This window comes from Nannospalax galili, unplaced genomic scaffold (assembly GCF_000622305.1).
Source record: "Nannospalax galili isolate Female #2095 unplaced genomic scaffold, S.galili_v1.0 scaffold180, whole genome shotgun sequence".
Lineage (NCBI taxonomy): Eukaryota > Metazoa > Chordata > Mammalia > Rodentia > Spalacidae > Nannospalax > Nannospalax galili.
Genome location: NW_008348199.1, coordinates 4,409,663 through 4,419,030, shown reverse-complemented (window position 1 = coordinate 4,419,030; position 9,368 = coordinate 4,409,663). Strand labels below are relative to the sequence as shown.

Here is a 9,368-nt window from a genome sequence, read left to right as displayed (position 1 = left end):
TTTGGTATCCCCCTCCTCTCTTTGTCTAAAACCTATAAAAGGCTCTACTCTCCCTTACTCTGGGCTCTCAGCACGGATCCGTTGAGTTGGTGAGGTCTGAGAGCCCAAGCTTAAGCCCGAATAAACCATAAACCTTTGCTTTTGCATTCTGGTGTGTTGGGTCCTCGGTGGTCTTTTTGGGTCCAGTGGATGGGGTACAACAGAGGAACCTGCTAAGTGACCTAACCACCTGACTTCAATTCCTGGGACCCACATGGAAAGAAGCAGCTCCTGCAAATTATCCTCTGACCTCTTGTGCTGTGGCAGGTGAGCGCTCCACACAAAGGAAATAAAAGACCCAGGTAGGGGCTGGAGAGATAGCTCAGCAGTAGGAGCACTTGCTGCTCTTGCAAAGGACCTGGGATTGGTTCCCAGCACCCACAAGGTGGCGCACAACGGTTAACTATTTGGAGGGCTCCAGGCATGCATATATGCAGGCAAAGCAGAGTTAAAACAGCTGCTGGGTGTGGGAGGCAGAGGCAGGCGGATCTCTGTGAGTTCAAGGCCAGCCTGGTCTACACAGTGAGTTCCAGGCCAGCTGGGGCTACAGGGAGACCCTGTTTCAAAAAGATAATAAATAAATAAATAAATAAATAAATAAATAAATAAATAAAATTTATATCTGAAATCCACCAAGCACTCAGGCCTTGCAGAATGAGTGCAGGGTCAGGGAGCCATGCCTAGCCTGGACCACACTCTCTCCAGTCCTGCTGTATCTTCCCTCCTCCAATCCATCCCTGCTGGAAAGAAGTGTAGCTGAACCCTTCTGGAGATGTGAAGGGATATTGGGAGCCTAAGACCTGGGCTCCCATCAGCATCTGCCAAATAACTTAATCCCACTGATCCTACTACGGGATAAACCCCAGGTCATCCTTTGGGCCCCACCCTGAAAGGTGGAATACTCCAGGATGGACAAGAATGAAGTCTGCTGATTCAGGCATCTAACTGCTGAGGTAGATCTGAAGACTCACTCAGGATGAGTGAGAAATGGGAGAAAAAACAGGTGTGGAGCAAAGATCTGACTCACTGTTGGTGGGATTGCAAACTCATGCAATCCCTACAGAAAGCAGTATAGAGACTGCTTTTAAAACTACAAATGAACCTGCCATTTGACCCAGTTATCCCACTCCTTGGCATACACCCAAACGACTCATCCTATTGCAGAGACAGTTGTTCAACGATGTTTGTTGCTGCTCTTCTCACAATAGCTAAGAGATGAAGCAACCTAAGTGCCCCTCAGCTGAAGGGTGGTTAACGAAAATGTGGTACATTTGTACAACAGAGTTCTGCTCAGCAGTAAAGAAAGATGAAATAGCTGGGTGTGGTGGTGCACGCCTTTAATCCCAGCACTCAGGAGGCAGAGGCAGGGGGATCTCTGTGAGTTCAAGGCCAGCCTGGTCTAAGTAGTGAATTCCAGGACAGCTCAGGCTACAGGAAGACCGTGTCTCAAAAAAAAAAAAAGATGAAATAATGAAATTTTCAGATAAATGGATGGATCTAGAAACTGTTATACTAAGTGAAGTAACACAGAAAAATGAAATATGTTCTCCCTCATTTGTGAATCATAGCACCAAATCCTTATAAACAAATGTAATATGTATCCTCAAATCTATAGACAAGTATTCCAGTCAGCACCCATCAAAGAAGCTTCTTTTTCAAGAGACAGAGATAATTACAGAGTTCCACAACTGGTCACACACAGAGATTGTCTGTGAACTGCCCAAGTTTAAGTGGCACATATAGGAGGCAACCTCTCACCTAAGGCTCACGGAACATAAAACAAGGGATGAAGAGAACACTAATGCATCTTTCAGCTCTCATCAATGAAGCTCCCTCATGCAACAGAGGGCCAGGAAAGCAAAAGGTCACAAATGGCCAAAATACAGAGAATAAGAGTCTACAGAGTGTGGGTCCTTGGACAGGACACCCAGGGCTCAGGGACCATTGTGGAAGAGGGGGCAGAAAATCTGTAAGAGCCAGGGAGGAGGTGAGAGACCAAACAGAAATAGTCCTACAGGCTCCTGGGAGTCTTCTCATACAAACCTACAGCAATGGTGTCAGCATGCACAAGACCCATGCAAACTCAAGCAGACAAAAAGCCAGCACAGAACTGTGGAAATGAACAGCAGGCCCCAATCTTAGATGAAGAATTATTGACAGCTGATTACGGTTGGGTGAGGAAGAGCTGATCTTCTTAAAGGAAGGGGCTCTAGGTAGGCTATCTAGTCATCCCAGTGGATGAACTTGCACTGAGGGACATCTGGGGACACTAACTTGACATAACAGCCTTTACACAAATGACAAAGTATGAACTCCAGTGAGGGGGGGGTACGGGAGGGTGCCAATGGGGAAGGGGGTGTAAAGATGATTTTATGTATGAAATACATAAAAATTAAAACTCATCAGAAAAGCAGCTCGCTGTCTCTCCGCGACCCGGGGTGGAAGGTAAAGCCCTTAAGAGGCTCAAGGAACTAAACCCCCAGCACTAGGCCTGCAGCTGCAGGGGGCGATGGCTCCTTTCTCGCCCCCACTAGAGGGCGACTCTGCTGCTTGGATGAGCGCCGAGCCCGGTAGGGAACCCGGGTTTCTGATGCTGAGGGACCAGCACTGCAGGAGCCCCGCTGGGGGTTGGCGAGCACACTGGACCGGCGCAGCCTGGGGGCAGGAGCCAATCCCGGGGTCGCTGTGGCCGGGAGGACCTGGGTGAAAGCGGCCGGTACCGCTGCGGTCCTCGCCGGGTCGCGGAGCTGTGCGCCGTGTCCCGCTGCAGGTCCCAGGCTAGCCCACCGGTGTCCGCGTGACATTCGGCCGGACCTCCCGAGCTTCGGACTACCTGGCGAGCCGGCGTGAGGGTCCCGTCCACGTCGAACAGACAGAGGATCCGCTCCTTTCTGCGGGAGCCCTCGGCGGTGACAGCCATGGCCACGGCTCTGCGGGCCGGGAGGAGTCACCGCAGCCGCTGCCGAGGTCGCGCGGGAGAGGCCAAGAAGGGCGGAGTCAGGGGCGGGGCCAGTGCGGGGCGCGGGAGGGGCGGGGCCATCCGAGGGAGAGGGCGTGGCCAGGGCATGGCAGCGGCGCGCGCGGAGAGGGTAGGGGAGGCATGGGCGGGGCCAGCTGCACCGCACACCGAGGGGACGCGGCCAGGCTGAGCCAGGCGCGGAAAGAGAGCGTGACTCGTTGCTTTGAGCTGGGGCCGGGATCGGGGGCGGGGTCAGCTGCGACGCGCGGAGAGGGACGGGAAATGGGGCGTGGCCAGTGCCTAGACTCCTCCGGATTGGACGGCCGGGAAGGGAAGTGGGACCTGAGTCAGGAACCAGGCGCCAAAAGACGGCGGGAACCCGGAAGGCAGAGGCCGGTCAGGATTGGACCTTGACTGGCTTCAGGTGGTTGCAGGGCGTTGAGGACTGGCAGGTGAGCCTGCACCCTGCAGTGCAGTGGGCGAGGGCGGAGCCCAGAGCCGGCTGTTCCAGACTCCCAGGGCTCCTAGGGCAATCTCTTGACCCTGTAAATCTTGAGCTTTAAGAAATCCTGCCAGCTGGACTGGAGAGCTGGCTCAGCAGTTAAAAGCACTGGCTGCTCTTACAGAGGACCCAGGTATGAATCCCAGCACCCACGTGGCGGCTACCGACTATTCAAATCACCAGTTTTAGGGAATGAGGACCTCTTGTGGTCTCCGCGGGCGTTGCATGACACAGGTACATACATGCAGGCTTAACACACACCACACATTAAATAAATAAATAATAAAGTTTTTAAAAATTAAAATAAATAATAAAAATAAGAAATTCTGCTGGGCATGGTGGCGCACACCCTTAATCCCAGCACTCGGGAGGTGGAGGCAGGCAGATCTCTATCTCTGTGAGTTCAAGGATAGCTGGGGCTACAGGGAGATCCTGTATCCAAAAGACCAAAAAAAAAAAAATCTTAAAATGAACCTACTATATGACCCAGTTATATTACTCCTTGGCATATCATCCGTATCATCCTATTACAGAGATACTTGTACAACCATGTTTGTTGCTGCTCTTTTACAAATACCTAAGAGATGGAAGCAACCTAAGTGCCCCTCATCTGATGAGTGGTTAATGAAAATGTGCTACATTTAAACAATGGAGTTTACCGGGCATGGTGGTGCACGCCTATAGTCCCAGCACTTGGGAGGCAGAGGCAGGTGGCTCTCTTGAGATCAAGGCCAGCCTGGTCTACATAGTGAGTTCCAGGACAGCTGGGGCTTACAGGGAGACTCTGCTTCAAAAAGACCAAAAAATAAAAATAAAAAGATAAGCCGTGCCGGGAATGGACTGATTGAGCTATGAAAGAAACTTTACTAATTAGGCTGAATCTCTGTGAGTTCAAGGCCAGCCTGGTCTACATAGTGAGTTCCAGGACAGCTGGGGCTTACAGGGAGACCCTGCTTCAAAAAGACCAAAAAATAAAAATAAGTCGGGCATGGTGGCGCATGCCTTTAATCCCAGCACTTGGGAGGCAGAGGCAGGCGAATCTCTGAGATCAAGGCCAGCCTGGTCTACATAGTGAGTTCCAGGACAGCTGAGGCTACAGGAAAACCCTGTCTCAAAAGGACCAAAAATAAAATAAATAATAAATAAATAAACAGTGGAGTTCTACTCAGCAAAATTTGCAGGTAAATGGATAGAATGGGAAACTGTTATACTAAGTGAGGGAACTGCAAATTAAAAATTAAGAACTGGGCGACTGGAGAGATGGCTCTCAGCAGTGGTTAAGAGCACCGGCTGGTCAGCGAAGGCAGGGCCTACTGCCTTTTACAGAGCTATCAAGGCACATTTGAGCCAGCAATTCCTGACAGATAGGGGCCAAATGTTGGAAGGCTTGGGGCTCGTTTGAACAGTTCTCCTCATGGTTGGCTCATCCTGGCCACAGGCCTCTGGGATCAGAAGGACGCTGCCCTTTAAGTCCTTTGAATCCCCATCAAGATGACTCTTTGAGATGGGGCTTGACACAGCAAGAAGCAAAGAGTGAATAAAAAAACTGGCTCCATGTGACAACCAACTGGACCAATCTGCAGGCCTTGGTAATTGTGTTACTCACATGGACCCAGCGCCTTAGACTGAGGTAGGTGAGGGTCAAGGGGCAGTCCTGTAGGACTGTTTTGCTGAGGGGATACTGTTCCTCCAGGATGCTTACAATAGGAGATCGATGAACTCATAGGGCAGATGTGGCATCTAGAGATGGCAGAGCAGACCTGCGTGCTCTTCGCCCCTGCTGTGATTCACAGGGTACAGTGCTTTGGGGGCATCGCCCCATTGAGTTTTCCACACATGACATTGAAGTACAGGGCTTCTCATCCCCAAGGTAGGCATGGGCCCTCTTACTATGGCAATGCAACAACCAAAGAAGGACAGAAAAGAGCTAGACTGCCACATCCTGGGCTTCCAGCATACTGACAGGATGGACCTGGTGTATATAAAATGTAGCCATTGTCCAGAGATTCCCGAGGGAAATACAAAAATAAGTCAAAGGGGACTTTAGGAATCACTGCACACAGGGACAGGTGGTTTGGGCACCCATGGGAGCCTTGTTACAGGACCCTTCCATGGCATCATTGAGAGGCTCTGGGCTGAGGTTTCATGAAAGGGTCTAGGTGTGTGTAGGGAGAGGCTGTGCATGGGAACTTAGTGGTCAGAGTCTTGGTGTCCCCATCCCAGTCCCTATTCATACCACGTATCTCCTGCATGACACTCATCACCAACCTGTCCTCTGTGCTGAAGGATGAGAACACCTGGGAGAAGCTCCTCCAGTTCCATCCAGAACACTTTCTGGATGCCCAGGGCTGCTTTGTGAAGCCTAAGGCCTTCATGCCGGTGCATGAAGGGAAGGCTTGGCTTCCTGCCTCCATCCCAGGATGCCTTGGACAATGTAGCCAGACCTCAGGTTGACTAAACCCTGAAACCATCCACAGGCCACTGCGTATTCCTCGGGGAGCCACTGGCCCGCATGCAGCTCTTCCTCATCTTCACCTGCCTCCTGCAGCGCTTTACCTTCTCAGTGCCTGCTGGACAGCCCTGGACCAGGAATCAGGGCACTTTTGCAATGCCAGTTGCCCAGTGCCCCTGCCAGCTCTGTGCTAGCACGGACTAAGCTGTTCTCCAGCTTAGTCTGATGGAAAATAAACCTGAATTGTGGCTGCAGTTTGGTTTCTGGTGCAATCATGTTCCCCATCTCTGCTGAGTCTTCAGACAACAGTCTACAATCAACCGTTACCTACTACTTCATCCTTCCTGAATTGACAACTTGAATGTTATGAGAAAAAGGTTTGCTGAGCCAAGAGTAGAGGCACAGGCTTGTTAGTCTAGCGCTTGGGAGATGGAGAAAAGAGGATGACAAGTCTGAGGTTAGCCTGGGCTATGTAACAAGATCCACGTCTACCTGGACTACACAGTGAGGACACCCTGTATCATAAAAAGAAAATTGTAGAGAGTGAAAGCTAAGCAAGGAAGGAAAGGAAAGAAAAAACAGAAATAAGAGGTGCTGGTGTTCAGCAAGTGACAGCTGACCCTGTGTCATACATCAAGCCCCATCAGTGGTGACTGTGTTGCTGACAACCTGCAGGCCAATATCAAGACCCCGTGGGTCTTAGGGGACAGGTGTAAATGGGCTTCTGTTAAGACAGGGTGACAGATGATGGTGTAGGTCCCCAAGGCACTGAGGAGCCATGAGTTCCTAGAAGGACTCAAAGAAGCAGAAAAGCTGCTGGACTCACAGCCCAGGCTGGACAGACACAGGAGAGTCAGCAGCAGTTGGAGGGGCAGGCAGAGCCCTGGGGTGGGGCACGCACGCCCAGCTGTCCTCAGAGGACATCTGCCAGACAGCAGTCAGGACTCCCAGCCACAATGTGAGGAAAGCTCACAGGGCCTCAGTGTCCAGGGATCTGTGGGTGCCCTAGACGTGGAGCACTGGCACGGCCGACCTCGGTCTCCACACCCTCCAAGGCCAGACTCAGGCAATCCCAGCCACTTGCCTAAACCCCATTGCTGGTCTAAACTGCATTGAGTGAACTTCAGCCCCAGCTGTACAGACTCTTCTCTGCAACTTCCCAGGTCTTACACAAAGTGTCCCCAGAGCCTATCAGGAGTCAAGCATTTCTTCTGGAATGTGCCAGGACTGAACTCTCCAAGCTGAGGTAGCTCAACTCTCCAGGCCAGGCTCCTTGGAACTGAAGGCAAATCAGTGCACTTGTTTGAGCACCTGGCTGGTTTTATTTTGTGAGGCAGAAATAACATTTACCAGACTTACTTTATTTCCTTCAGTGCTGGAAACTGGTCCCAAGGCCTTTTACACACTCAGCCATATTCTACCAGTGGGCTCCACCCCAGCCTTATCCTAACCATCTGAAGTGCACACAGTTCAGCAGCATCAAGTAGCTCCTGATGTGCAACCCTCACCATCAACCATCCCCACACCTCCTCATCTGGGAAACTGAAGCTCTGTCCCCCACCTTGAACAGCAGCTCCCGTTCTCTCCTCTGCCCAGCCCTAACAACAACACCGTTCTGCGTTCTGGTTCTGTGAATCTGACGAGGTACAACCTCACACTGCTCGTCTCTTTCTGATTGGCTCATTTCACTTCCGGCTTTGAGGCTGGTTCATGTTTCAGCAGGCATCACAGCACCTCTTCAAAGCCCAGTCATCCTCCATGCTGTGAGTAGACGGGAGCCTTCCATTGCTCAGTCTCTCTTTCTCTGGTTTCAATAACCGGTAAATAAGCATGGTCCAAAAATATTACATGGAAAATTCCAGAAACAGGCCATTCATAAATTGTGAGTTGTGTTTCATTTGGAGGAGTCTGATGAAATCTCGTGTCTTCCTCCTCTGTCTGCTTACATTACGCACACACAGGATGTCTTTGTCCAGCATGTTCATGTTATTAGTGACTCTCAGGGGTCTGAGCTGTCAGATCTATTTTTGCAGGATTGCAGTCGGTGTTCCAGGAGGAAGGTGATGGTAGCCGGATGCCCAGGATGCCCATGTTCCTCCCCTCTCCATCTCATCCTGTGGGCACTGCACCATCTCATGCGTCCACAGGTAGTATCGTGTGCGGTGCTGAAACGTATCTGAGAGGATTCCACATTCGTTATAATTATTACTTGTCATTGTTAATCTCTTCCTGGGCTTGATTTATAAAATAATCATCATAGGTATGTATGCACAGAAAAAAAACCCTGTATTTTATGACATGTTCTATAGTCTGGTTTTGTTTGTTTGTTTGTTTGACTCTTTGAGACAGGTTCTCCCTGTAGCCCCAGCTGACCTGGAACTCACTATGTAGACCAGGCTGGCCTTGAACTCACAGAGATCCGCCTGCCTCTGCCTCCTGAGTGCTGGGACTAAAGGTGTGCACCACCACACCCGGCTGTTTCTTTTCTTTTAAAAAAATTTTTTTTCTTGGAGCACACCTTTAATCACCTTTAAAGGCAGGTATATGAGGCCCGACTCAACCCACCACACCGCAGAGGCCAGCACCCAGTCAACAACATTGCTTCTCCTTCATAAATGACACCCCAAAGAGATGGAGAACTGAGGTAGACAGGAAGTGGTGTGCCAGTATAAAAACCCAGAGTTAGCCATCAGTCATGAGTTGTTGCCCAGGGAGTACCTGTGGCAGCCCATGAGGAAGCCGTCTGCCCGAGCCTCTCAGTGACCAGAGCCCAGTGAGTCGTGTGAACTGGAGATCAGTACCAAGAAGGGAGTCATCCCCAGACTTCTGTGACAAAGTGGTGGGCAGAGGGTAAGGAGGTGGCAGGGGCAGCTGAGAGGAAGAGACCAGCTCTTGGACCTGGCTCGGCTGCTGCACTGTGTGGTCCTGGCTCCTCTCTACTAACCTCAGCACTTGCTTTCCTTCTGCCATATCCAGAGGGTGCAACAGAGAGACACTGGCCTGGATTCTGCTGGGAAGTTATGAACTTTTGGCCTTTGCAGTCTGGATCCCCAGTGAGGACAGGGACTGCTGCTTTTTACAGCCCCCGGGAGGAGCACTGAGTGGCATGTGAAGGGAGACCAGCAGTGCCTGGCACATAGGGGCCAATTGCTGGAAGGCTCGGGGTTCATTCTAATAGTTCTCATGGTTAGAATGAGACCCACGGGTCCCTGGGGTCAGAAGGATGCTGCCCTTTATATCCTTTGTATCCCCATCAAGATCACTCTTTGGGATGGGGCTTGACACAGCAAGAGGCAAAGAGTGAATAAAAAAACAGTGGCTTCTGGGCTGGAGAGATGGTTCAGTGGTTAAGAACACTGGTTGTTCTTGCAGAAGACCTGGGTTCGAATCCCAGCACCCACATGGCAGCTAACAAC

General features: G+C 51.0%; 1 protein-coding gene across 1 annotated transcript in view; it reads right to left on the bottom strand.

The window, feature by feature from the left end:
* Positions 1-3,075, bottom strand: part of Pmm1 (phosphomannomutase 1) — a 17,404-nt gene extending 14,329 nt beyond the window's left edge. Inside the window, exon 1 of the mRNA XM_008844797.1 lies at positions 2,873-3,075. Coding sequence (XP_008843019.1) covers positions 2,873-2,959 — 87 coding nt within the window. The 5' untranslated portion in view covers positions 2,960-3,075. The remainder of the gene's footprint in view (positions 1-2,872) is intronic.
* Between the last annotated feature and the right edge of the window lie 6,293 nt (positions 3,076-9,368).